The 27,092-nt window shown below is 57.4% G+C and overlaps 10 protein-coding genes across 10 annotated transcripts; 5 read left to right on the top strand and 5 right to left on the bottom strand.

Moving 5' to 3' along the window:
• Positions 1-85: 85 nt before the first annotated feature.
• EX895_005902 (uncharacterized protein) lies at positions 86-2,290 on the bottom strand (the record flags this gene model as incomplete). Its single annotated transcript, XM_029886494.1, has 1 exon — positions 86-2,290. One exon carries the CDS (start codon positions 2,288-2,290, stop codon positions 86-88), a length of 2,205 nt encoding a protein of 734 aa, XP_029736807.1.
• An 852-nt stretch (positions 2,291-3,142) lies between these two features.
• EX895_005901 (uncharacterized protein) lies at positions 3,143-6,865 on the top strand (the record flags this gene model as incomplete). Its single annotated transcript, XM_029886493.1, has 1 exon — positions 3,143-6,865. One exon carries the CDS (start codon positions 3,143-3,145, stop codon positions 6,863-6,865), a length of 3,723 nt encoding a protein of 1,240 aa, XP_029736806.1.
• A 138-nt stretch (positions 6,866-7,003) lies between these two features.
• Positions 7,004-8,106, bottom strand: EX895_005900 (uncharacterized protein; the record flags this gene model as incomplete). The annotated part of the gene is made up of 2 exons (XM_029886492.1): positions 7,004-7,382; positions 7,481-8,106. 2 exons carry the CDS (start codon positions 8,104-8,106, stop codon positions 7,004-7,006), a joined length of 1,005 nt encoding a protein of 334 aa, XP_029736805.1.
• A 315-nt stretch (positions 8,107-8,421) lies between these two features.
• Positions 8,422-9,516, top strand: EX895_005899 (uncharacterized protein; the record flags this gene model as incomplete). The annotated part of the gene is made up of 1 exon (XM_029886491.1): positions 8,422-9,516. The coding sequence occupies one exon, from the start codon at positions 8,422-8,424 to the stop codon at positions 9,514-9,516; it is 1,095 nt and encodes a 364-aa protein (XP_029736804.1).
• A 206-nt stretch (positions 9,517-9,722) lies between these two features.
• On the bottom strand, positions 9,723-11,315 carry EX895_005898 (uncharacterized protein; the record flags this gene model as incomplete). Its single annotated transcript, XM_029886490.1, has 1 exon — positions 9,723-11,315. One exon carries the CDS (start codon positions 11,313-11,315, stop codon positions 9,723-9,725), a length of 1,593 nt encoding a protein of 530 aa, XP_029736803.1.
• A 594-nt stretch (positions 11,316-11,909) lies between these two features.
• On the bottom strand, positions 11,910-14,120 carry EX895_005897 (uncharacterized protein; the record flags this gene model as incomplete). The annotated part of the gene is made up of 1 exon (XM_029886489.1): positions 11,910-14,120. One exon carries the CDS (start codon positions 14,118-14,120, stop codon positions 11,910-11,912), a length of 2,211 nt encoding a protein of 736 aa, XP_029736802.1.
• Positions 14,121-15,584: 1,464 nt separating this feature from the next.
• Positions 15,585-18,950, top strand: EX895_005896 (uncharacterized protein; the record flags this gene model as incomplete). Its single annotated transcript, XM_029886488.1, has 1 exon — positions 15,585-18,950. The coding sequence occupies one exon, from the start codon at positions 15,585-15,587 to the stop codon at positions 18,948-18,950; it is 3,366 nt and encodes a 1,121-aa protein (XP_029736801.1).
• Positions 18,951-19,235: 285 nt separating this feature from the next.
• Positions 19,236-19,711, bottom strand: EX895_005895 (uncharacterized protein; the record flags this gene model as incomplete). Its single annotated transcript, XM_029886487.1, has 2 exons — positions 19,236-19,495; positions 19,603-19,711. The coding sequence occupies 2 exons, from the start codon at positions 19,709-19,711 to the stop codon at positions 19,236-19,238; spliced, it is 369 nt and encodes a 122-aa protein (XP_029736800.1).
• A 596-nt stretch (positions 19,712-20,307) lies between these two features.
• EX895_005894 (uncharacterized protein) lies at positions 20,308-21,395 on the top strand (the record flags this gene model as incomplete). The annotated part of the gene is made up of 2 exons (XM_029886486.1): positions 20,308-20,745; positions 20,826-21,395. 2 exons carry the CDS (start codon positions 20,308-20,310, stop codon positions 21,393-21,395), a joined length of 1,008 nt encoding a protein of 335 aa, XP_029736799.1.
• A 914-nt stretch (positions 21,396-22,309) lies between these two features.
• EX895_005893 (uncharacterized protein) lies at positions 22,310-26,833 on the top strand (the record flags this gene model as incomplete). Its single annotated transcript, XM_029886485.1, has 1 exon — positions 22,310-26,833. One exon carries the CDS (start codon positions 22,310-22,312, stop codon positions 26,831-26,833), a length of 4,524 nt encoding a protein of 1,507 aa, XP_029736798.1.
• Between the last annotated feature and the right edge of the window lie 259 nt (positions 26,834-27,092).

Genomic DNA, 27,092 nt, shown 5'->3' with positions numbered 1-27,092 from the left:
ACGATGTACGATTGTGAGCGCAGGTGAAACAGCCTTTCTGTGAGCAACGTGAATGAATGTGAGCTGCATTGGCTAGAGCAGACGGCTACGCCTTGATTCCAACGCCCTTCTTAAACCCCGGTGGCCTATGTTTGGCATTGCTCGGCACGGCCATCCCCTCGCCCTTCCAGCCCGGCGGCGCACAAAAGCGACAGAACCACTCGTTCTTAGGCTGCCTGGTCAACCCCACACAAGCATAGTGAAACCACTCGATGGTGCAGTCCTCGTTATCGCACGCGACCATCTCGTCAAACGAGATCTGATCGCAGTAGCAGTACGTCGGCTCGGTCGGGTCGAAGGGCATCTCGGACGTGTCGGGACCAACGATGGTGCCGGAGGAGCGCGGGAGTTGCGTCGTGGGCGAGACGATGGTCGGGGTGGCGGTGACGATGGAGCGCCGACCGCCTTTTTGCGGCGAGAGCGGTTTTGGTTTGCGTTTGCGCGTGATGCGGGCGTTGGCGACGAGAGGTGCGGGCGAGGTGGTCTTTTGACGTCCTGCTCGAGTGGTACTGACTGATGCAGCGGCGGTAGTTTTGTCGGTGCTACTACCCGCGGCAGCAGAAGTAGAGGCGGAACGCGAACGGGATCTTGAAAGCGATCGTTGAGTGCCCTTGGGCGAAGGTGCGAGCTGCGCTTGCCCTCCCATTTTCGGGGTGGTCCTCGTACTCCTTCTGCCACCCTCAGCGCCACCAGCAGAGGCTCTCCTTGCGGCACCAGCAGCTTTGGTCAGTGCTGCACTCTCTGCCTCGGCGCTAATACCCTCGCCGGCATGGGTACGTCCATCCTCGCCATCTTCCGCGCCTTCTTCTCCTGCATCGTCGACCGGCAAGCCGAGCGCCTCTCTGGCGTTTCTTGACTCCTCCGTACCGGAGCGCAAGCCGAGGAGAATGCTGCTTTCGACTTTAGAAATGTCTGCGTCTAGACGACGAATGTGCCGATCGATCCAGTTGTAGGCAGTAGCAGCGAGACCCATCTTCTCTTCGGCTGCTTTGACCGACTCGTTGGCTGCCAGCGAGATGGAGCGCAACAGTTGACGTCGCGCGTCCTTGTCGAACAAATTTTTAGCTTGAATGCCGTCCGCGGAGTGGACCTCAACTCCATCGATGTCATCTTGAAATGCTGATGACTGTCCGTTTCTATGCCCGTCCTGTGACCCACCAAGCAAGTTCTCTGCTTCGTCCTCGCTCCCTCCACGTGCACTCTTGCGACTGCTGCTTTGCTCGTTAACGCGTGTATTCGTCTGCTCCTCCGGGCTGCCGGCGTCGAGAAGGTTCTGCATCTCCATCCTGACATCGCGGTAAGCAGTCATATTTTGGACCATGGTGCCCACTCGTGCTTGCATCTGACCTTCGAGTTCGCGCATAAGGGCAAAGGTGCGATGCATTTCCAAGGGCAGCTGTTCGACAATCTCAAAGTACTCCTCAGTCCAGCGAGATTGGAGATCGTGTGCTTCCTTTTCGGCCTTGGCCTGCTGCTTTGCTTCTTCGGACAATTCTGGTTCTGGCGGCTTGACACTGCTTTGCTCGCTGACGTCTTTGTCGATGGGTCGTCTGGGAGTTTTGCCGGATAATTGCTTTGACGTAGACGGGGTGTCGGTGCGTGTGCCTCTGCTGCTCGATCTTGCAGTAGGGCGGATGTGATCCTCGGCATCGTCATCGTCCGTGTCGACATCGTTATCTGAAGTGTCCGGAAGCTTTGCCTTTCTCCCTCGCCTTCGAATGGAAGGTGTCACCTCTTCATCCTGCTCATCGTCCGAAAAGCTCGGCAACGGCTGGACCGCATAATACGAGACATTGGGCGCATTGCTTCTCTTTGGCCTCGCGGACTGTCGCGATGGCGTCATTGTGCTGGTCGAGCTAGACGCTCGCGTCGCGACCACCTTCTCGACCTCGTCATCTTCCTCCTCGCCCTGCGCATCCTGACCGACGTACTCTTCGTCAAACTCGCCATCGGCGTCGAGTTCTTCGTCGTATGGCGCATCTTCGTCCTGTCCAAAGTCGTCCGAGATCTGGAATGTGCGAGATGCACGGCTGTCACGCCGTGATGTGGAAGATGTAGAGGTACGCTTGACGGGCGACGGTGTGGTGGAAGACGAGGCAGAGTCGGGACGAAAGGGACTGGCGGATGCAGTTCTGCCTCTGCCGGCGCTGGCGGAGGGATCAGCAGCATCGTCTACGTCGGCAGCTTTGCGCTTGAGACGCTTCGAAGGCGAGCCTGGAGCCTGTTTGCGAGGCGAGCCTGCCGACGACATGGTTGGACGATGATGCCTGACCAGCTATTGGCTAGCAAAAGGCGAGTCCTCGTTACTGTTGTGCCTATCAGGTTAAGAGCTTCGTCGAATCATCGCTGCATATGGTCGTCGTCGAGAGTGACGAAAAGCCTGAGTCGGATTGAGCTGGGCGCCATATAGGTTCGGATGGCAAGAGCTTGCGGGTGTTCCGAAGTGGTCAAAGTGCTGTTGACGTTCGGCTCTTTGCAAAATGTTGAATGAGCGACGCTGGAAGAAGAAGAGCGCCGCCCTTTTTGGCACAGGCTCGCGAGTTTGGGCTTCAGGGTGCAGAGCGAGCGCTTTAGCTGAGTGGAGGGAGGCTTTTTCCTGACTTTCGTTCCGAACGCGCGCTGCTTGTGTGGGGCGTGCGTCGGAAATAAAAGTCGAAAGCTAGGAGGGGCAGCAGAGCGCGCTCCATCTCTCTTTGCCCTCAACGCGTATTGGTCGCAGTCAACCTGCTGCAGATGGAACGCACACTTCCTTGCTGCGCGTGCGAAACGGGTGGACGCGTTGATTAGTCGCAAAATGTGAATCTGTGCGTGCGCTGCGTTGCTGAGTCGGATTCAATTTCTGCGTCGCGTCGTTGCTGCTTTGGCTCCTTTCGGTTGATGTTGGACTCTCGACAAAGTGCGCGCTGCTGCTCTTCTTCTCTTTCGAGAGCCAGCTTTTGGTGTTGCGACAGAACCCTTCCATCACCATCACTTGCATCATTATCACCTTTTTCAACGAAAACGCCTGTCTCTGTCATACCATCAGACCCTCCCGCCACGAATTGACATCGCATCACACCTTCGATAGAGGGCTCAGGCGCCTCTCCTAGACTGCCTCGCAACCATGCCGCTCCAACGCCTGGAGATCGAAAACTTCAAATCCTACCGCGGCCACCAGGTCGTCGGTCCCTTCAATGCCTTCACGGCTGTCATCGGCCCCAATGGTAGCGGCAAGTCCAACCTCATGGACGCCATCTCGTTTGTGCTTGGCGTCCGCTCTGCACAGCTTCGATCCAGCCAACTTAAGGATCTTATCTTTCGAGGTCGCAAGATGGGCAGGGCAGGTGAGGGCATCGACGACGATGACGATGCCTCGGGCTCCGACGACGACGACCAGGGCGAAGGCACCGCCACCAAAGCCAGTGTCACCGCCATCTACGAGGATGGCAAAGGCTACGAGCATCGTTTCCAGCGTTCCATCACCATCTCCGGAAACAGCGAATATAGGTACAATGGTCGCGCTATCCAGTACGCGCAGTACAACGCCAAGCTCGAGCAATTCAATATCCTTGTGAAAGCCAAAAACTTCCTCGTCTTCCAAGGTGACGTTGAAGCCGTCGCTTCCCAGGGCGCCAAGGAGCTCAGTCGCCTCATCGACCAGATCAGCGGCTCGCTCGAACTCAAGGACGAATACGAGCGTGCCAAGCAGGCTCAAGAACGTGCCACCGACAACTCCACCTTCAACTTCAACAAGCGCAGAGGCATCAACTCGGAGCTCAAGCAGTTCCGTGAGCAGAAGAGCGAAGCCGAAAAGTTTGAGCGTCTTCAGCAAGAGCGAGTCCAGCACATTCTTAACCACATCCTCTGGAGGCTCTTTCATATCAACGAGGACATCGAGCTCAGCACCGACTTTGTCAAGACCCAGGCCAAGAACATGCGGCCTTTGCGCACCGAGCACAAAAAGGCTGAGGACGCTGTGCTGCGTGCCCGACGAGATCAGGGTCAAACACAAACCGAGATCCTCCAAGTTGAAAAGTCGATCAAGCGCAAGCAGCGCGATGTCGAGGACCTCCGCCCTACGCTCGACGCTTACGAAGAAAAGATTGCCATCTCGCGCAAAAAGCTCGACAACGGCGCTCGCATGACCGAGCAGGTCGAGCGCGACCTTGCCAAGCAGCAAGCCAATCTGGCCAAGCTCGAGCGCGATCGCGAAACCGTTCAGCGAGCCGCAGATCGTGCTGCTCAGGAGCAGCAGCGTGCGCTCGAATCTGCCGGTCTCACGCTCAGCGAGGCCGACCTGGGCGAATACCACAATCTCAAAGCACAGGCCAATCTCGAAGCGGTTGCAGAACGCCAGGAGCTCGACGGCCTCAAGCGAGATGCCAGAATCAAAACGGACGCTGTCAAGGATTTCCAGGACAAGTCGGAGCAATTTTCAAAGCAAAAGGACAAGCTCAAGGACGAAGAGTCGACCCTCTCGGAAAGGCACTCGTCGCTTGAGGCCAAGCGCAATCACATCATTACGGACCTGCAAGCAGCTCGCGATGAGCTCAACAGGACGCAAGCAAAGCAAACCGCCATCAACCAGCGCGAGACCAAGCTCAACGATACCCTCCAGGTCTGCTACAACAAGCTCTTGCAGGCCGGCAACGATCTGAAGGAGGTGGAGCGTGAGGCTGCTATGAAGGAGACCATTTCAAAGCTGCAGCGCATCTTCCCCGGTGTGCGTGGTCGTGTAGTCGATCTCTGCAAACCTGTACAGCGCAAGTACGACACGGCCATCTCGACTGTGCTCGGACGCAACACGGACGCCATCGTTGTCGATCAGGAAAAGACCGCCATCGACTGCATCGAGTATCTCCGCAACACTCGTTCTGGCCAGGCCACCTTCCTTCCACTCGACCGAATCCAGGCCAAGCCCATCAACGACCGTCTGCGCAGCATCGCAAGAGGTGCTCGTCTCGCGGTTGACGTAATTCAGTTTGACGCTTCCATCGAACGAGCCATCCACCATGCCTGCGGTAACGCGCTTGTATGCGACACGATGGACATTGCTCGATCCGTTGTTTACGACAAGAAGGTCGAGGCAAAGGCAGTCACGCTCGAAGGTACCGTTATCCACAGGAGCGGTCTCATCACAGGTGGTCAGTCCAGCTCGTCCGGAGGTAAGCGATGGGAAGAGCGAGAGGTGCAAGGTCTAACCACTCAGCGTGACAAGTGCCTGGCCGAGCTCAAGGAGCTGCAAAAGGAGAAGCGCGCCTTTGTCAGCGACGATGAGATGGTCGCCAAGATCACCGGTCTCGAGGCCGACCTCAGGTCCGCACAGGACGAGCTGGCTGCGGTCAGCACGCGTCTCACTGGCATTCGAGATGAACTCAAGAATATCGACAAGCAAACCAAAGAGATTCAGCCGAAGCTGCGCACCGCCAAGAATGAGCTGGACCAGTTGCAGCGAAAGATGTCGACGCTCGAGACGGTCGTCGACCGCGAGGAGGATCGCATCTTTGCCAGCTTCTGCCGCCGAATCGGGGTAGACAACATCCGCGAGTACGAAGAGCGTCAAGTTCGTCTCATGGAGCGTCAGAGCGATGCCAGGCTTCAATTCGAGTCGCAGCTGGCGCGTCTCAACCATCAGGCCAACTTCGAGCGCCAGCAGATCCAGAGCACCCAAGAACGTCTCGAGACGATCCGTCAAGCCATTACACGAGAAGGGCAGAAGCTGCAATCGTGGGAGGCGCAGAAGCAAGGCAAGCAGGAGGAGCTGGACGATATGCTCGCAGAGATTGAAGAGCTCCAGACCCAATTGTCGCAACTGCAGACGCAGAACGAAGCAAAGAAGGCGACGTTGGAAGAGAAGCGTGTCGAGCTACAAAAGGCATCCAGGCTGCTCGATTCGCTGTCCAAGGAGATTTCGGCGCGCAACGACGAGATCGAGGCCCTCGGATCGGAACGTGCGGCCATCTACCGTCGATGTCGTCTGGAAGAGATTGCGCTGCCCTTGCTCAAGGGTTCTTTGGCGAAAGTGGGACTCGAAGAGACCATCGACGTCGATGCACCTATGAACATTGACGACGACGACACGCAAAAGCCGCTCACGGCCCCGGACTTTGGTATTCAGGTCGACTTTAGCAGCCTCGACGACGAAGCCAGAGAGGACGGTGGTGCATCGATGGGCAACGAGCTGCAGACGCGCATCGAGAGCATCACAGCCGAGATCGAAAAGATGTCGCCCAACATGAAGGCCGTCGAACGGCTGGATGACACGGAAGCCAAGCTGGCCGAGACCGAAAAGGAATTTGACCGTTCGCGTCGGCAGGCCAAAGAGGCGCGAGACGAGTTCAACCGGATCAAGAAGCGCCGATGTGATCTGTTCAATACGGCGTTCAACCACATCTCGAAGATGATCGATCCGACGTACAAGGATCTGTCGCGCTCGAAGGCTGCGCCCATGGGTGGATCCGCTTACCTCTCGATCGAGAACACCGAAGAGCCCTACTTGGGCGGCATCACCTACTCCGTCGTTCCGCCCATGAAGCGGTTCCGTGACATCACAGCGCTGTCGGGAGGCGAGAAGACCATGGCGGCGCTCGCACTGCTGTTTGCGATCCACAGCTTCCAGCCTGCGCCATTTTTCGTGCTGGACGAAGTCGATGCCGCGCTCGACTCGCAAAACGTGGCCAAGGTGAGCAACTACATCCGACAGCATGCGAGCGATCAGTTCCAGTTCATCGTCATTTCGCTCAAGGCGTCGCTGTACGAGAGGAGTCAGAGCTTGGTGGGCATTTACAGGGATCAGGACGTCAACTCGTCGAGCAGTTTGACGCTTGATCTGGAGCAGTATGCCTAGTCGATGCGGAGGCGGTGTGGTCATGTTTGCTTTTGTATTTGTAGTTGCGAGTTGCTAGTGATTTTACGACAAGGTGCGATGATGGTACAGACGACCGCGTGGTATAAGTCAGGCGAGAATGGCGGGGTGAGGAAAGATCTAGGAGTCGAGGATGCCGCCGACAATGGAAGCCGACTCTTTGAGTCTCTGACGGCGATCGAAGAGGTCTTTGGCTTGATGTTGCAGCAGGGTAATTTCTGTCTGGAGTGAAGGCGGAGATGCTTCTGCTGAAGTCGAAGCTGGTACTGCTGGCGCTGCGTCTTGAATTGTAGTGGAGGCCGCATCCTTTGGACTCTCGGTCGATTGTGGTGCGGTGTCTTTAGTGTCGGTAGAATTTGATTCTGGCAGGGGAAGAAGAGGAATGCTTGCCAGTCCGTTTTTCTCGAGGTACGCCAACACGTTGTCCATGGCCAGCTGGAACGAGGCAGCTTTTTGAGCGACCAATCGTGAGTCTGCTGTGCTCGCAACCGCCGAGTCTCTACCGTTTATTCACCCATTATCAAAAGCAAGAAAAGCTCGAACGTCAGTCAGAATTCTTATCGTCACTCGCACCGTCGTTGTGGATGTGAGACTCACGCAGCATCGAAGAATGCCTCTGCATCGCTCTCCAGTCTCGTCAGCAATGTGGTTTGCAAATGCTGCAACGCGAGCTTCAAGTACTCGGGCGAGCCGTGTTGAGGTACTGATGGTGGTCTCGGCTGTTGTGCCTGCTGTGCTGCTAGCAGCTGATGTTGTTGCAGCTGGGACGGTGTTGGCTGCATCATCCCTGGCGCGTACCGTGCTTGCTGTGGGATCATGGGCGTCGAGCCGTTGTTGTAGAAGGGAGAGCCTGCCTGGATGCCGGAAAGGATGCGCGATCCGTGTGCCAGTGCTGCGCTGATGGGAGAAGCTGCCGAAGCGGCACCGGCGATGTACGCGGGCGAGGTGGTGCTGTACGGCGTGAATCCGGTCATGCCGTAAGAGTCGACGGTTCCGGGTGCGGGGGAATAGGTGTCCATGAGGCTCATTCCGAGGCCCACGATGGGCATAGGACCGACGGAGGGGTGCGCAGAGGTGCCAGTGGGCCCGACGGAGCGTGGTCCGCCATGGGAGGGTCGACCAGTGCCAGCACCAGCACCGGGAAAAGGCGAGGCGGTGGCTGAGGCGACAGCGGAGGATGTGGGTATACGCGGTCGTTTGGATGGTGATGGTGTGGTCGACATTGCTGAAGGTTGTGGTGTGTAGAAGTGAGGTAGAAGTGAGGGATGCACGGGGAGCTCGGTGTCTGCCAAGTGTTGGTTGGTCTTCAACGAGGGTCCAAGCGGCAAATGCGAAGAATCACTACCCGATTCGTCTGCTGCTAATTAAATCGGCGATGAAAATTTGTGCAATCGCGACCGAACAGGATTTCTAGAATTTTTCCCGTTTGCCGTTCGGAAGACCCTTCTCTCTCTCTCATCTTATGCTCAGTCTCCACCTTCTCCTCCATCACTCTCGACCCGCACACCTTGCAACCAAGCGAGAGCAGTCTCAACACAATGGCGGACGCAACCACCTCCTCTTCGCCCCCTCCCCCCGCAGAGGTATCCAAAAACAAAAAGCACCGCAAGGACAAACCCTGGGACAACGACTCGATCAACCACTGGGAAGTGCCCAAGTTCACCGCAGACGAGATCAAGGGCCCCTTTCTCGAAGAATCGTCCTTTGCCACGCTCTTCCCCAAATACCGCGAACGCTACCTCAAAGAAGTATGGGGCCATGTCACCTCGGCGCTCGACAAGCATGGCATCGCATGCACGCTCGATCTCGTCGAAGGTTCCATGATGGTCAAGACCACCCGTAAAACGTACGATCCTTACGTCATCCTCAAAGCGAGGGACATGATCCGCCTCCTGTCGCGCTCTGTTCCCTTCCCGCAGGCGGTCAAGATCTTGGAAGATGGTGTCGAGTGCGATGTGATCAAAATCGGCAATTTGTTGCGCAACAAGGAGAGGTTCGTCAAGCGAAGACAACGTATCATCGGGCCCAACGGGAGCACGCTCAAGGCCATTGAGCTGCTCACCAACTGCTACGTGCTCGTGCAGGGAAACACAGTGAGCGCCATGGGCCAGTTCAAAAACCTCAAAGAGGTCCGTAGAATTGTCATCGACTGCCTGAAAAACATCCACCCCATCTACCACATCAAGGAGCTCATGATCAAGCGCGAGCTCGCCAAGGATCCCAAACTCGCCGAAGAGAACTGGGAACGCTTCCTGCCCAAGTTCAAGAAGCAGAACCAGAAGAAGAAGCCCTCGACCGACGCTGCAGCAACAGGAGGAGAAGCAGCCGCAGCACCCGCAGCACAGAAGAAGGCCAAAGCGAAAGCAAAGACATATACCCCCTTCCCTCCACCGCAGCAACCCAGCAAGATCGACCTTCAGCTCGAGAGCGGTGAATACTTCCTCAAGCCCAGGCAGAAGAAGCAGGCCGAGGAGGCCAAGAAGCTCGCCAAGCAGGCAGAGCACAAGGACAAGCGCGAGGCGGAGCGCGCAAAGGCCTTCATCCCCCCGACCGAGGACGGCGCCGCCAAGGACAAGAGCAAGCGCAAGAGGGAGGCCGAGGACGGTGACAAGAAGAGTAAAAAGCCAAAGTGATCGCACCCAGGGTTGTACCTTTGTTCGAGTGGCTGCAAACGCTGACAAATGTCACGGTGTTCACGCTGTGCGCGGCAGAAGAGAATCGGAACGTGGTGTGATGTGCCGATCTTGTGAGTTTGTGTGTGTGGCTTCAAAGTGCATGGTATTGTGTGCGTGGAACGATCAAGACGTACGAGAACGACATACGATGCAAACGTCCCAGTTTATTTCTTGCTCCCTCTTGAAAGACCGAAATACGACCCCAACCCGCCCCCGCTAGCAGCTTTACCCGCTGACCCCTCGCCCGCCCCCGCTGCTGTGGGACTGCCCACCATCGACGCCACCCCCGCATCGCTCTTGCTCGGCGATATGGGCTCGGAAGCAAACGACGTCCTGGTCGGCGAAAACAACCGGCTCGGCAACCCAGGCGTACTCGGCGCCGTTGTCGTCGCAGCGTCGCCATCCACCCCACCCTCGGCTGCCTTGCCGCGCTCAGCCTCGGACAGGAGGAACTCGACAAACAGGTTTCCGAAGCTCTCGTCCGCTCCGCCGCCATTCGAGACACGCCTCGGCGTCGACATGCTGCTGGACGAGCCTCCTCTCGCGCCCAACCCGGGACGGGACGAACCGGCACCACTCTTCTGCAAGCCCGCCGCCTCTCGTTCTGCATCCTTCCAGCCGAGCACGCCGGCGATAAGGTTGAGCATCTCGTACCGCTTCCCATCAGCCCGGGGCGTGGTGATGAACGAGATGAGCAGATTCGTCACCAGCCGCTTGTCCACGTTGGCATCGCTCTGGTCGTTCCTCAACCTGCGTAGAGCTTCCGTGAGGTGCTCGTTGAGGATTACGGCTTCGTGGCGCAACTTGCCGATGAGCAGGTTCTTCTCTTTGACTTGAGCAGCGAAGGTCTCGGCCTGCGATGCCAGGTCTGCGTTCTGCGCAAGTTGCGCCTCTGCCTGCTCTGCGCGCGTTCGATACTCGGAGAGCGAGGACGAGAGCGCGTCGAGCTGCGTACGATGGTCACCCAGGGCACGCTGGAGCTCGCTCTCCTGAGACGACTGGAACTCGGACAGCACCGCGGACAGGTTGGCTGCCGATGCAGCCTCTCTTTCCGCCAGCGCTCGATGGTGCGCCTCGGACTGCTGTGCCCGTTCGACTTCGGTGCGAGCATCGACGAGCTGCGCTTCGACATCCTGCCGTTTCGCGCGCTCCTCTAAGCACGTCGCCTCCCAGCCGTGCGCGTCAAGTTTCACGCGCTCCACCAACTCGTGCAGCTCCCGCTCGCGCTCCTTCCTTCCGCCTCCCGCCTCTTCCTTCTCCGCAGAAGCGGCAGCAGCAGCAGCCGCGGATAAGCGCTTACGCAGCGTATCTGCCTCCGCCCCCAGCCGATCCGTCTCCGCATGCGACGCCACCAGCTCGTCCCGCAGAGTAGACACAGTCGATTCGAGCGTGCTGACCTGCAGGGTGAGGGATTCGATCTGGGTTTCGCGTCGATCGAGCTCTTCCGCGTCCTGCCGTAGTCGGTCGCCGAGCGTGGCGCGCATCGTGGTGAGTTTCGAGAGCAGGGAGCGGTACTGTGTTTCGAAGGTGTCGCGCTCCTCGCGTACACGCTGCAGCTCTGTGCGTACAGCAGCGTCGGTCATACTGGAAATTGGTTGCCATGTGTCCTCTTCTTCCCCTTCTTCGCCGTTGGTGTTGGCGGTGTAATTGTCGGTATCTGAGGTGGTTTTGCCGTTCGTGTGGGCAGTGGTGGTTGCGGAGGGCGTGTCGAGGGACGCCCGCTCTGCGTCTGAGGTCGACGCTTCGGAGGCCGACATCTGTATTGACGGCTGGGTGTGGGAATGCTAGACGTAGCAGCGTGTAGGTGTGATTGATCGTCTAGACCTCCATTCTCGACGCTCTCCTGCCTTCGCGGAGAACCCCGTAGCGGTCTTCAAACGCTGATCTCGGACTCCTCGCCGTGGGTAGGTGTGCTCGTTGCAGTGAGCTCGGCGGCCGTACAGTAATCGCCCGCAAAAGCAAGTTGAAGCAAAGGTGTAGCTTGTCGTCAAAGGGGTGAGTGTAAGAAGAAGTGAAGCAACGTGTGCGAGGGTCCAGGCTCCAGAGCAACACAAGTCGGCCTCGGCCACGAGCATGCGCAACTCGGGTGCGTCTCTCTGCTTTCTCGTCTCTCTGTCGCTCTCGCCGCGTGGAGACATAATCCCCGATTTAGCTCGCACCTCGACTTTCCCCGATCTGCCACATTCTTTTCATCTGATCCGCCTTTCCCTCCCTACCCTTGCTCTCATTGCCCTCCCTCCCTCACTTTGCTCTTCGCAACAAAGTCATACACACACACACACTGCAGATGTTGAGCAAAACCAAGACTGAAAATGTGTTGCATATCAAAACCATTCGACGGAAAAAGCGGCCTAGTCCCTCTTAGGGATAGGCTTGAGGCTGGGATGCACGATGAGCTCATGCAGACCCGCCGAGGCTGGGCAGAACGGATAGACGTGCTCGTTCTTGGTGATCCTCGCCTCGAACAGGATGGGCTTGTTGTTGTCGTACTCGATGAACTCCTTCATTTTTGCGGGGAGGTCTTTGATGTCGTCGCAGCGAATCGCCTTAACACCCATGCTCTCGGCGAGCTTGACAAAGTTCGGGTTGTGCATCTCGGTGTGCGAGTATCGCTTCTCGTAGAAGAGATCCTGCCACTGGACCACCATTCCCTGGAACTCGTTGTTGAGCACCAGCACCTTGACGCCAATGTTGTACTGCGCAGCCGTGGCCAGCTCCATGGCCGTCATGCTGAATGACGCATCGCCGTCAATGTCGACAACAATCTTCTCGGGCGCCGCCACCTTGGCACCGATGCACGAGGGCAGTCCGAAACCCATGGTTCCCAGACCACCGGATGAGACCCACGTACGAGGGTGACGCCAGCGGTAGTGCTGCGCAGCCCACATCTGATGCTGGCCGACACCGGTCGAGATGATGACGTTGTCCTTCTGATCCGCCACGGCAGCGTCGAGCGCCTCAATCACCTCCTGCGGCTTCATGAGCTCGCCCTGCTTGGACGGCTCGTACGTGAAAGGATACGCCTCCTTCCAGCTCTTGATGAGCTGGTGCCACTCGCTCCTGTCCGGGGCATTGCCCTCTAGGAAAGGCATCAGCTTGCCCAGGTTGGCGACGACATCGCCCTCGATCGCACACGTCGCCTGCACCACCTTGTTGATGTTCTTGGGCATCACCTCAAAGTGGATGATACCGCCGCGGTTCTCGAGCGCTGCAGCACGAGCGTGCGGGGCAAACTTGTCGATCTTGCCCGTAACACGATCGTCGAATCGCGCACCGAGCGCAATAATCAGGTCGGCGTCCTGCATGGCCAGGTTGGCGTAGGCCGATCCGTGCATGCCGAGCATGTGCAGACTGAGCGGGTCGAGCTCGTCAAAGGCACCGAGACCCTGCAGGGTGGTGGTGACGGGGATGTTGTGCTCCTTGGCCAGCTTGGCCAGCAGCTTGGGGCCGTCGGGGGACGAGAGAATACCCTGACCAGCGTAAATGATGGGTCGCTTGGCGATGCCGATGAGGCGGGCGGCTTCCTGCAGCTCCGAAGTGAGGATGTCCTGTTCCGACGAGCGCAGGTTGGTGTTCTGCTGGAACGTGGCACCGCGGCGGTTGCGCGCCACCTGTCGGCTGGGCAGGCTGGTGATCATGTTGGGCTGCGTCTGGCTGTAAGGAATAGCTTGACGGAGGATACCAGCGGTGACATCCTTGGGCAGATCGACAAGAACAGGACCGGGGCGACCTGAGGTTGCAATCTTGAAGGCCTCGTTGATGCGACGAGGGAGCTCGGCAATGTCCTTGACCATGACATTCCACTTGGTGCATGATCTCGAGATGCCGACGACATCAGCCTCCTGGAAGGCATCCGAGCCGATGGCCGAGGTGGCGACCTGACCACAGAAGACAACCAGCGGCGTACCGTCGCTCATAGCGTCCTGCATGGGCGTGATGACGTTGGTAGCACCAGGACCCGAGGTGACGAGAATCACACCAGGCTTGCCCGTGACACGAGCGTAGCCCTCGGCCATGTGACCAGCGCCGTCCTCTCTACGTGGGAGCACAAAGTCAAAGTGCTTCGAGTTGTAGATAGCGTCAAAGACGGGCAGAATGGCACCACCGGGATAGCCAAAGACATGCTTGACGTCGTGCCTCAGCATCATCTCGTGGAAGATGGCGCCACCAGACATGCCGACAAACGACTCGTCGAGCTTGTTGGCATCGTATTTCGAGGCGAGCGGAGCGGGTTTGGACTGCTGGAAAGCAGGCGACGGCTCTGGGCGGACGCCGGCAGAGGTCTGGGCAGCGGCAGCGGCGGCCTGCTCTTTGGGCTGATTTGTGGAGATATGTCTTGAGAGGGCAAGCTGAGTACGTTGCGATCGTGCAAGGTGCGCGGAGCGGGGGAGGTTATTCCTAGCGGTGGAGAAGGCTCTTGCGGCGCTGGGGGTAGAGGCATAGGATGTGGAAGCGGCGGCAGCGGCAACAATGTTGGAGGTCGAAGCCGACGAAGAAAGTTTCGAGGCAGCCTGGAAGGCGTTCCTCTGCTGGCGTGCAAACTGCACGGCGAAGCTGGTCATGATTGAGCCAGTTATGGGGTGGTCGTCGGTGCTTCTTTCGAGCGCCTCTTTTTGGACTCTGCAGTGCTTTGAAGTGGTGGCAACCCGAGTTTTAGGGGGAGCAAATACGAATGTTCGACGGTGATAGAGAGAAGATGGCAGGAAGGTTCCGTCAGAGGGAAGAGGTCGGACGATAGGAGACGTCACAGGTGTAGATGGGGGAGAGGAAGAGGGAACGAGGTGGGACCAAGAGGGTTATACCATCGCGTTCTGGACCGATCGAGCCGGGGTTCACCAGTCACCAGCCAACAAGAGGCGCGGAGAACGGAGACAGAGCGAGAAGAATCGGTGACTCGGTCAGTCAGGCGCATTAGCTGCAAGAAGGATCCAGCAGCAGCAGCAGCAGCAGCAGCAGCAGAAGCAGAAGCTGAAAGGCATGACTGGGCTGGCTAAATATTTTCTGTCTTGTTTTTTCTTTTAAATCCGCTCGTTTGCCACCAGCGGCGAGGCTTGTCTGGTTTTGTAATGCTCAATTTCATTCTCTCGAAAGGAGCCCTCTGCGAAGAAGGGAAAAGCGACTACAAACTGGACTGGCCGGCTCTTGAAATGCAAATCTAACCGAAATTGCCCGCCTCAAAAGCAGCCAAGCAGCCAAATCCCCACATGAAAGAGAAGCACCGACTCGACTCTGGCTCACTCACTCTCGGACTATTTTTCTGAGCCAGAGACAGCAACAGATGACTCGAAAAGCTGTTCTGCTATTGCAGCCCATTCACCCCTTCACAAAGCATCATTTCATTGCCTCTGGACCATATTTACCCCGCGCTTGGAAGAATCGCTGACCAGCCATTGCGACTCGGGGTGAATGCTCGCTTCTACACCTGGAGCTTGATCCCCGCCTCAGCAGCTCACTGCTGGCTGTCATTCCCCAGATCGCCCACACTTGAGCTCACAGCCACATCGAGCCGTCTGTTCAGGTTTGATTGTGCGAAATCAGCGGATCAAGGCGAACGCTCTGATTGGGCCTCGCAGCGTTTCCAGCCTGTTCTCTCTCTCTCTAACTCTCGTAGCGGAACGAGAGACAAGAGTCGCCGCGCCTGCGATCCAGTTCTCGGCTCCATTGCTGTTCAATCTGATTGGATCGTGGCAACCGAGACGTGCTTTTGTGATTGATTATCTGCGTTGCGCTCGGTTCGTGGTTGAGCTACATCACGTCTTATTGGCTCCGCGTGTCTCGCTCTTCTGCGGCCGGTCAAATCGACTTGCAGCAGGACTCGTGTGCCCAGACCGTTGTCAAAAATAGGAGTGCAGATGTTAAGTTGTCAGCTCAGACACGCTCAACTCAGACTCGGAACTCGGGCCAACACTTTTGAAGATGGAGAGGAACACACGGACCTCATTCAGCCTGTTTGCCCTTGTTCGTCCTTTCCGCATTACATCCCCTCGGTATTTGTGGAACCATCTGTGCCTCGCTCGTCTGCAGCCATGTCAGTATCGACAACAGCAGCAGATGGATACACGAACTCCCCGAGCTCGCTCACATCACTTATCCAGAATGCTGCCCTATCCTCCGACTCGCCCATCTCGCCAGAGTCGCTAGCGGACAAGCAAGTCGCTTCCTACATCCGCTCCCTCTCCAACTTCAGCCTCACAGACCTCAAGTCACAACCACAGCACCTTCAGTCCAAATCCGAAGCGCTCCATCATCAGCTTTCAGAGCTCTGTATCTCGCAGACCGACGCCTTCATTCACATCCACCACGCCGAGCAGCAGTTTGCCCCCTCCCTCTCCACATTTGCCACTCACCTCGACGACTTGATCGCCAACACCTTGCCGGATCTTCAAGCTGCTGTAGATGCCTTTGTTTCGGCCAGTCAGCCCGTACTCGCCGAACGAGAGCGCATCCAGAATCTCGCAGATCAGTATGAGCGCGGTCATCTCTCCGATCTCCTCGAGATCCCTCCGCTTGTGCAGACGTGTGTCCGCGCTGGCCACCACTCGGAAGCCATCCAGCTGGCTGAGCACCTCGTTCATCTGCTCAAGCAATCCCAAGAACCTCCCACCTCTACCTCGAGCTCCCACACTCTACACAGCCAGCGCAGCACCTACCTATCCTTGCTCATTGAGACTCTCTCACATTTGGCAATCATGAAAGCCGACCTCATCTCGAGCTTCTCCAAAGCCGGTCTCAAGCTCCCTGCTGCCCTCAAATCTGTCACCATCCTCCGCAGGCTCAGCCACTTTGAGTCCTCGCTCCCCCGGCTACCAGATTGGCAGAACCTACTGATTTCCGCCCGATCCAATCCGAATGCACTTGTACCGCAGCTTGGCATGACCGAAAACCAGCTCTGTCTTGCCTTCCTCAAAGCACGGATCCGCTCCTTTTACTCGGCTGTCGAAGCTATGGGATCGCCCTCATCCTTTTCCAGCGAGGCCTATCTTCGCAGGTACATTGACCTTTGGCGTGAAGAGATGGCAGACACGCTTGGAATGGCTTTCCCTCTCTTCATCGACGAAGCTCCCTCAGCTTCTCAAAGGCATCGCGACGACGACACAAGCTCAGAGATGATGAACCCCGCTTACCTTGTCTCGTCCTTTGCGACGTCCGGTCTGCAGCGCTTGCGCGATACAATCTCTGTGCAACTTGTCGCTACTTCCCACCGGGTTCAATCAGCCTCCTCTGCATCCTCTGGCCAAACTGCCAGTCTCGAGACACTTGCCGAAACATTCGCCAACATTCACACGCAACTCAGCTACGCCTCCGCTGCACTCACACGTTTCGGGCTCGACTTTGGTGCGCTCCTCTTCGGCCCTTCTGAAAACTCTGACGCTGATCCATCCACGCGTTCGCTCAGCACCATCGAATCTACATGGCTCGACGCATTGACCCACGCGTTGGATCGCATCTTTTCACTCACTCACGCCGAGCTTGACCAGAATCTGCAAGCCCACGACGGTACCTCGCTGCTGTTACAATTCCTGATTTCGTCGCAACTGCCCACCTCGGCCTTGGAGGATCTGTATGGCATCTCTGCAGGCACGGGCGTGGATTCGTCCGTGTACGACGACCTCACGCGGCCCAACATCGAGCTCGTCGACTATCCTGTCATTGCAAAGCTGTTGAATCGGTTGCTCGAATGGATCCATGCGCTGCAGGTCTTTGCGCCAGTGAATCTGGCCAGTGTCCTTCTGCAGCGACTGGATATGCACTTCGCAAGCATCTCGGAACGCTTGCTCGCGCTACCCGACTCCGTCGCCAATTTCGACACTGCCACGCCAAGAGACGGACGGCTATTGGCAGATGACGAAGCCCAGTCCCTTTTGCTGCATTTGGATGGAGATGCAGAGACGAAACAGGCGCTGCAGGCGCAAATCGTTCATGACCGCAAGCGCGCCATCTTGAGCAAAGTCATGGCGATGTGGCATTCCTCCGTCGTCGCCTGGACGCTTAACGTGGTTCGAACTCAGATCTTTGACCTGGATGCGGAGAAAGAAGGTGCTGCGACCATTGCTGACGAAGTCTGGGTCAAAGCGCAAAAATGGATCCAAGGGACGCATGCGCAAGCGAGGGAGAACGCCAAACAACGGCGCGCAGACGCGAGTGCTAGGATGAAGGCGGTGGAGGAAGCGGAGGCTCAAGCGGGGGCTGCTGCAGAGGAGACGAGGCGGAAGGCTGCAGAGGAAGCAAGAAGACGAGCTGAACACGAGGCAAGAATCCAAGCTGAACACGAGGCTAGGGTCAAGGCTGAAGAAGAGGCACGTCTCAAAACCGAACAGGAAGCCCGCCGCCAGGCTGAAGAAAGAGCCAGACTCGAGGCTGAAGAGCAAGCTCGCCTGGAGGCTGAGGAGCAGGCACGTCTCAAGGCCGAGGAAGAAGCGCGTCTCAAAGCTGAGGAGGAGGCACGCATCAAGGCGGGACAAGAGGCGCGGCTCAAAGCGCAAGCGGAGGAGAAGATCAGGGCAGATGCGAAAGCGGCGGCTGAAGCAGAAGCGAGAGCAAAAGCAGAAGCCGAGGCCAAAGCTGAAGCTGAGGCGGAAGAGAAGGTCAGACTGGACGCTGAAGAACATGAAACCTCTCGCAAAGCTGAGGAAGACGCAAGACTTGAAGCCGAAGCGAAGGAGAAGACCGAGCAGCAAGCAAAGGACAAGGCGGAGCAAGATGCGAAAGCGAAGGCAGACGAGGAAGCGAAGGAACAGGCGAGAGCGGAAGCAGAAGCAGAAGCAGAAGAAGAAGCAAAAGACAAGGCAGCAGAAGCTAAAGCTGTTCAAGACGAAGCCGAGGAGCAGGCCGAAGAGAGCCTCGCAGTTCCGAACAGAGCCGACGCTGGCACCGAGGAAACAGTCGAAACTCCCGAGCAAGGTGCATCGTCCGCCAGCGCGTTGAAGAAGTCCAGCCTCGCAGAGAAGCTTCGCAAACGCAAAGAGGAGCGCGACCTCGCAGCTGCCGCCGCCACCGCTGCAGGAGCCTCGCAAAAGTTTACAGAAGCACCAGTCACTCAGGAAGACAGCAAGGATGCTGCAGCAGATGCAGAGAACGCAGAGCCCGGCGACAGAGACGCAGCAGAGCCGACACAGGAGGACAACAGTCAGCTATCCTTCGATGCAGCTGGCAAGAAGGATGAGGCAAAAGAGGCTCCCACCGCCCCATCTGGTGAAGCAGTGGCTGTCGACACCGAGGCTGAGCAGGAGGAAGCAGCCGAGGATGACGAGAACGGAGAAGAAGCTGCTGGCGAAGCGGATGGCAGCGGGGCCAATACGCCTGCCACTCCGACGACGCCCAACCCCGACAACACGAGCGGCGGCGGAGCAGCCAAGAAGAACAAAAAGAAGAACAAGAAGAAGAAAAAGTAGACCTCATGCATTCCATCTTCAATCGAACTCAAATGAAAAGCGTAATAGACACACACAGCACAAGACAAGTATGAATAGAGCAAAAGGAATGTCGTGATATTTCGTAACGCCCAGGTGTAGGGCAAATGGGGCGGCCGTTGAACAGTGGTAGACGTGCCGACGACGTGCAATCAAGACGTATCGACGCATCCACCACCTGACCACACCCTTTTGGCAATGTCAACGAACAAGCTGAGAAGAAGCGGCCATCCTTTGTGCCCAACGTGCATCTAACAAGGAGCACGATTAGTTGGAGGAGAGGATGGTGACCTCGACCTCGACACCGGGCTCGAGCGAGATGGAGGTGATCTGCTTAACGATCTCCGAGGGCGAGTGCAGGTCGATGAGACGCTTGTGGATGCGCATCTCAAAGTGGTCCCAGGTCTTGGAGCCCTCACCGCAAGGCGACTTGCGGGTGGTGTGGGTGAGCACCTTGGTGGGCAGACGAACGGGACCCTTGACGCGCAGCTGCTTGTCCTTGGAGCGGTTCACAAGGTCGGAGCAGACTGTTGTAGCAATCAAAACACAATTGAAAGTAATGATCCAGGTCAGTATATTGTCGAAACAAGCAACGGCAGCGATGGTCTGAAGCATTGGGAGTCGAGATGCTTACCCTTCTCGAGGTTCTTGACGTTGCGGGAGGTGAGGGTGATGCGGATCTTGTGGATCTTGGCAGCAGGGGCCGAAGCATCGACATCCTTGTCCTTGGCGACGTAGCTCATCTTGGAATAGAGTGTTGGGGTGGGTTGGTGGTGTTGTAGAGAGTCGAAGATGAAAACCAGCGGTGACCAAGGTATACTAAAAGTGTAGTATGAGGAAGAGGAGAAGGAAGGAGCGGTGATTGGTCACGACCAAGAACAACGGGCAAAATTCGCAATTCGACTCGGCCCCGAAAAAGCAGAGGGAAGACGCGCTTAAGCAGCCAATCAAAACTCGAACTTGCCGCAGCAGATCGGCGAAGATCTAAATCGGGAATCTGGTTTGGCTGAATTCGAGATTGCAGAGCGTAATTTGTAAAAAAAATGCCATTCGCGTCCAGCCGCACGAATGGACGCTTGCCGTTCCTGCTGCTGCTGCTGCTGCCCAAATTTAGGAAGAACTGGGCTAAAGACTTTGCCTGCGACTTTGCTTCCAGGCTGGCAAGTTGGCCGTCACAGAGCTGCATTTCGGCAAAGGCAGTCAATCAATCATCGAATGCTCCTGTGTGCACGCGCCATCGCCGAAAACAAGTCGGCTCTTCCAGCTCACCGGCCATCGACATTTACATTCCACCACCAAATACCACCACCTCCATCGACAGTCGCTGCCACACCACATTATGCGGTCAATAGCTTTGATTGTCGCTCCGCTCCTTCTATCGCTGATGCTCGTCATCCAGGCGAGTGCAGCACTCTCGGAGCCCAAGCTGAGCTACGTGCTCAAATCGGCCAAGCTTGCGCTCTCGACGGTAGATGGCTCATCGCGTCTCTCGAAGGAGTTCACTACATATCCTGACTACTCGAAGAACACGCCGCCATTCAGCCTTACCAGCCCGACGCAACTCGAGAACGACGATGTGATCAGGCTGACGTTCAGCTTGGGCGTGCAAGAGGCAACGGGAAAGAAGATCAGCGGCAGCAAGGAGGGATCTGCGCTTGGAAAGGAACATGTACCTCACCAGGCTTTCGTCGTACTCGCTTCCGAATCTGATGAGGCGGCATCTCATGCTTGGCCCATCGTTGTCAAGCCAAGCACGGGAAAGGCTTCGTGGAACCTGGTAAGTCATGCACATCACATCGTTTCTCAACAACGAAGAGCGACCGCTAACTGATCAAATGTTTTCCTCGCATGCAACAGAGAATGGACAGGATCCCAGCATCGCTTCTTCGAGCACCGTCGCCTTTGACTCTCTCGCTACTCATCGCCAACTTCCCCGCCAACTCGGCCTCGGAAGGCGCATATTCGGCGCTCTCATTGCCCCTGCTCTCACTCACTCCACCCTCGAGCCTGATCGATACCGCTATGGCTGCCGCTTCGTCCTCGCTTTCTCCTCGCCAGAAGGCTGAAACCGAACAGGGCTTCCACGGCCTCCCCGAGCACAAGCACACATTTGGCATCCCACCTACCGAGACCATGCCTAGCACCAAGATCAGCGGCCTCGCCTCGCTCGTCACCGCCGCTGTTCCATGGCTCTTCCTGCTGGCTGCACTGGGCATCATCAAGCCTGATGTACAGTCGCCGTCGTCCAAGGCGCTGGTGCTATTTGCTACGCTCGCGGGTCTGGAAGGTCTGGCCGTGAGGTACTGGATCGGATTGACGCTGTTCCAGATGCTGCCGTTGCTGCTCGGTGCGGGGTTGGTGACAATTGTGGTGGGAAGGAGCGCACTGGGCGAGCTGCGAAAGAAGCGTCTCGCTGTGTCGACGTAGATGCAAACCACACCGTTCAAAGAAGAAACATTCTCAGCCAATCAACTCAGTTTCGCCTACTTTGCGGGAATTGAATGCAACGCTCTTCTCCAATGCTCGGACGTTCTTGCTCGCTTGACCCGACAATGATCAAGATGGCTTAGTGTTCCACTGTGTCAACGAAGATGCATCTTTTAGATCTGCCGTCAATCGTCAATCGTTCTGAAGCTTCCTTTGGTGGTGGGCTGATGAGCAGGCTGCGCTTGAGTTATGCTTTCAGATCCAGCCAGCCCTATCTGAACCGAAGCTTGGCCTTGACAGAGAAGAAGGGTTTGCGGCTGGGCTTGGTTTGGGCGTGAATCGTAATCGTCGGTCCTTGGCGTGAATTATTTCTCTCGAAAAATCTAAGCGGTCTCGAGACCAACACTTTCAAACATACTTGCTGATGGTGCTCGAAAAAAAGAGCGTGCGTGCTTGGACCCTAACTTGCTCGGGGCGCACGCGTGACTGACCGCTCCCTCGCTTTGCTTTACTTGCTTGCTTCTGAACCAGCCGACATCCCTACACCATTACCCTTGACGAGGCTCACAGCGGGTCTCAACACCGTTCAGAAGCTGCTCCCTGCATTGACTGCTCCGCCCATATTCGCACGCTCATCATCGGTACATCCGACAAAAGGGAGAAAAGGGGAGCGCAGCACGCAGCAACGACACCCTTGAACATCACCACCGCCTTCCGACCAGTCGATCGGGTCTCGTTTCCTACAGCTTGATACCCTGAGAGAGGGTCATCGTCTAGCTTTTAGCCACGCACGTACTGCGCCAACACACCTGGCGAGCCAATGCCCTTGATGCTTGACACTCACATCCAAACAGCAGCGACCCTAGCAAGTCTCCGTCACCGTCTATGCTCCAAGCCCACCGGTTGGCATCATCATGTCCGCTGCTATGGCTCTCAACAGCGGCCCAGCCTCCCGTATCAGTCGTCAGCCCGGCAGACCATCAGCCGTCTACAACAGCAGAGACCATGCCGATGGATCCAATAGCAGCGCACACCCACAGGCGGGTCCTTCGAGGATGCCTGCGTCACAACCAGACTCCCGTCGTCTGCAACACGATGATCCAGTCCGCACTGCTCAAGAAGAAGCAACGCGCGTCTGGAAAGCTGACATGCGCAGGCTGCTAGAACGAGCCGAAGAACGCTTTGCGGATGTCTGCTGGACTACCACCAGCGCTGAACCTCTCGATCAGCAGAACCATTTTGACTCTGACCTCGGACACTCGACCAGCGCTTACTCGAGCAGTGTCGGTCGCAACAGCTCCGACACCGCTCACGCACGCAATACATTGATACCACCGCAAAGCCCATCCGAAGCTTCATCATCAATACCCAACTCAACTGCAACTTCCGCCGGCACACTCATATGGGCTCACAAGGCCATCCTGTATGCACGCGCCCCCAATACGTTTCAAACCCGCTTCTTGAACTTGCGCTCGCCTGCTGCTCAGCTTGAGCATATCGGTTCCACTGCCAGCCTCGTCTCTCTTCCTTTGCAGAGCAGCGAATCCCAACTGTCGCTTGCATCCGACTTTTCCAGCTCCACCCAGACCGGCGCGGCAGCGCCGCCCAACCCCTCTGCTTTCTCATCGAATGCAAACACGCTATCTAGTCGGACGGGCATCCCAGCCAAACCGCGCAAACCGATTCGCGGCGCAGCTCCTCCAAGCAGCTTCTCCATGACCAGACCGTCCTTGCGCAAACCCATTTCGCGCGCCAGTATATCCAGGCCCTTGCACAAAGGGTCTATCGACGACGCAGGCTCCTACACTTCAGGTTTCGCCACCAGCGACAGCGAGGGCGAAGGGGGTCCAGCATCCAGTCTCCGAGCATCTCGCCTTATCAATGCTACGCCGCCCGCAACAGCACAGTATGCAAACCTCACGTCACCCTCGAAACTATCTCACACTTCCTCGTCCATCGGACACGGTTCGAGCGCTCCCGTGCGCAAATCGTCCTTTGCTTCCGTCACATCTGCAGCCGATTCCCATCTCACAGAGACTCGTTCTGTCGTCAGCGATGCCAGCACCCTACGTGCTCCAATCAGTCTGGGTGAAGTCAGTCCGGCCTTTTTCGAAGCGACACTCCAGTATCTATACACAAGCGAAGAAGCCATGGTCGACGCCTTTGAGTTTCTCTTCGAGGATCGCTTGGCCTCCGATTCGGAAGTCACCCCCGACGAGAAGCTCGACAAGCTTCGATCAGACCTTACTTTCATGTGGCGCAGCAAGCTCTACTCCGACGTCAAGCTAGTGCTTGGTGACGACGATGACGATGACCAAAGCGATAATGGCGACGGTGGCGGCAGGCAGCGCCGAGTTGGTTCAACAAAGATGATGGACATTCCAGACGCCAACATGTCTGTCTTGTCATTGGCACAGACCGTCGACACGGACAGGATCGACGAATCGGATGCCGAGGATGACGAGCTTACCTCCTTTTCCACCCATCGCATGATTCTCGCTTCGCGCTCCCAGTACTTTGCCTCGCTGCTGCTCTCGCCGTATGCTGATTCCCGGGCACCTGTGCTGCACTTGCCGTCGCCACCATTCACGCCTGCCTCCCTTCATTTCACACTTGGCTTTCTCTACACGGGCACGCTCTTTTTCTCCAATCGCACCTTTGACCTCTCGACCGCCTTCTCCTTGTGGCGGGCAGGCGCCTATTTGCAGATCGAGACGCTCCAAGCGCTCGTTGCTACTCTCATCGAACGCGAATTCTGCCACGGCTTCGTATGCTCTCCACCGTGTCGCAAGTGTGTCAGGCGTGTACCGCGCACACTTGCCTTTGCCACGAGTCCAGACGTCAGCGAGCAAACATTGCAGGAGTCGGCGATCGCCGCAGTCTCGGGAGCACATTTCGGAATGTACTGGGCCAAAGACGTCGGCAACCTCGATCCGATGCTTCAGGACCGCATTGTGGACTCGATCTCCGACCGACTCAATCAGGATCCGACTCTCGTGGTCTCTGTGCTTCGGCAGCTCTCGATCGTCGGACAGCGCATCGATACGGAGCGGTCGAGTCGCTGGGTGGAGTCGCTGCGACTCATGGCCGAGACCGTCGAGAACCGCGTGATGCCCATCCTGCACACCAACCTGGACAAAATTGTGCAGAGCGCTGCATGGTCCGACTTGCTGGACGGCATCGGTTCACTCGGCGACGTTCTCGAAAAATGTCTCGTGATGCTCATCGACGGCCTGACCGAGTCGAGAGCTGGTCAGGTGTATCAGACGCTTGTGGGGCAGGTGCTGCTGCGAGAGCAGGGTTTCGAAGTGGCGCAGTCGAGACAGGCGGTGGAGACGGCGCGAGGCAGCATTCTGCGCTACCTTCAGAAACGCTGGATCAACGTTCGCGCTCTGGCAGGTTTCAACAAGCTCGAAAAATGGTGTTTGAAGGAGCTGGCTGATGAGCTGGATGTCACGACAACAGATCTCGTCTTGCCTCAAGAGGTGCCGCGCCCTTCAAAAGCTGTGGGTCCGCCTAGCCGGTTGATGGCCGCGCGGAGGACAAGCTCGCTTGCCAGTGGCAGTGTTGGAGCAACAAGCAGCGGCACCGGGCCAACGTCCTCCCTCAGCCCTGCCGCAGCGAGCTCAAGTCGCCTCAAAAGTCCTTCTGTAGCTTCGACCGCTTCGCTATCCGGGAATGCAGCTTCGTCGACGACGACGAAGAAGCAGGTGCGTGACGATGGAGAGCGCGAGGCCGGACCCATCCATATGCGAGCAGCTGTGCTCAACCGCAACGCAGCCAGGACGTCAGTTGCCAACGGACATCGCTCTTTGTCCGCAACATCTGCCTCGGAAAGTTCCGCGTCGTCTTCAACAGCACGTCCCAGCGGCTCGAGCGTCAATGGTGCTTCTCCGAGGACAACGCCAAAGAGCAAGGCTGTGTCCTCTGTGACACCGAACAGCACGAAGACGGTGACTGCGACAAGAAGTGCAAAGCCGAGCAGCGCCAGCCCGTCTGTTGCCAGATCTGCGGCCGCAAGTGGTGCAGCGTTGGGCAAGCAGCCGAGGCTGCGTACTACCAGCGGCAGCAGTGTCGCTAGCCTGGCAAGCGCACGCTCGACCAACGCCAAAGCTTCTCATTCAGCTGCTGCTGCAACAGCAACAAGTCCAGATGGAGCGCCCACTCCAACACGTTCAACAACGCGCCGTGCCGCCACGCCCGACGCCAACAGAACGCCCGCTAAACACATCCGCAACGTGCGCTCCACAACCACCCTCCCGTCTCGCTCAACGACCAGCACCAGCACCAGCACCAGCCACGACAATACCAAGCAAGCATCCTTGTCGGTCGACAGCGCCGCTGCCGCTACCGCAGACAAATCGACCAAACAACCGCCTGTTCTTGGCCACAAGTCCTCCTTCCTCCGCGCCACGCCTGGTCCAGGCGGGACATTCTCGCTCTCGTCCACCGACTCAGGCCGCGATCTGCGCGCTCGAACCATCAGCACCGGCTCCACTACCAAGAGGGACGCAGGCACCGCTGCAAACGGCAAGGCTTCAAGCGTTGGATCTCGATCGACGACTCCAACCAAAACAACGCCTCGAAGCGATCGAAAACGCTCCACCTCCCCGTCGTCGGTGCGCGGTATCGCCACCAGCAGCAGTGGGGATGCTAGTAGGACGACCGCAACAGGAGCTCGCGTGGAGGCCATGCCGGTTGATGCGCTGGTGAACGTCGAGAGAGCACGCCAATTGCCGAGAAGCGATTCGACAAAGACGATGGTGTACCGGCCGGTGGATGCCTCAGCGGTGGACGCAGAGGCGGTGGCGGAGGAGGGTGGGGTGAGCTTGCACGTTGGCATCCCGTGTATTGTTTCGCTGCCTTTGGGTGGCGGTGGGGTCGAGGGCAAGACGGGTGCACCGGTGCAGAGGAAGCCGGTCGGCGGACCCGTAAGGCCCATGGGGGTGAAAAAGACGGCCAACGCTTCGAGTGCTACTGGGCGGGCATCAGCGTCGGCCGCAGCCGCGGCCCCAGGTAGGAAAGTGCGCGCACAGGTGCGCTACCTGGGCCCCGTCAGCGGACACACAGGCATGTGGGTGGGTATCACCGTCTCGCTCTCACCCTCTCACATCAACTCTCTCTTTGCAACCTCGAGGGTAGCCTGCCCAGTAAGGCTAACAGACGGCTACTACAATGGTGTGCGCTACTTTTGTCCGGATTGCACGCAGGCAGTCGAGGCGGAATGGAGAATCGAACGGCGCATGACCGTGTACGAACAGGTTGGCGCCGCCACGACGCAGGTTCCAGAGAGGGCCAAGACGCAGGCGGCGGCGACGGCAAAAGCGGGGACGCGCGAGGACGAGAAGCGCGCAGAGGCGGAGACAGCGAGCAAGGACGCCTTGACGGTCGTCGAGCTGTTCGTGAGGCCGGCGGACGTGGTTTGGGTTGTGCAGTGACCGCTCCGCCTTCCGTGTCGGCCGTCGGCCTCGTCGTCATCCTGATCCATTGCGTCGAGGAGGGATCGCACCACCATGTATGCATGCCAGTTCACAACGGAGCGACACTTGCAAAGACACACAGACGGACAGTGCGAGGAACGATATCATTGCGAGTCATCATAACTTTAAATGCAAGCGAAACAGAAACAAGTGTACGTAACTTATGTTATGTTGGAGTGTGTGTAGCGTATGTGTAGCGTATGTGATAAGAGAAGAC

This window comes from Sporisorium graminicola, chromosome SGRAM_8, assembly GCF_005498985.1.
Source record: "Sporisorium graminicola strain CBS 10092 chromosome SGRAM_8, whole genome shotgun sequence".
Taxonomy (NCBI): domain Eukaryota; kingdom Fungi; phylum Basidiomycota; class Ustilaginomycetes; order Ustilaginales; family Ustilaginaceae; genus Sporisorium; species Sporisorium graminicola.
This window is presented reverse-complemented; position numbering and strand designations above follow the sequence as displayed.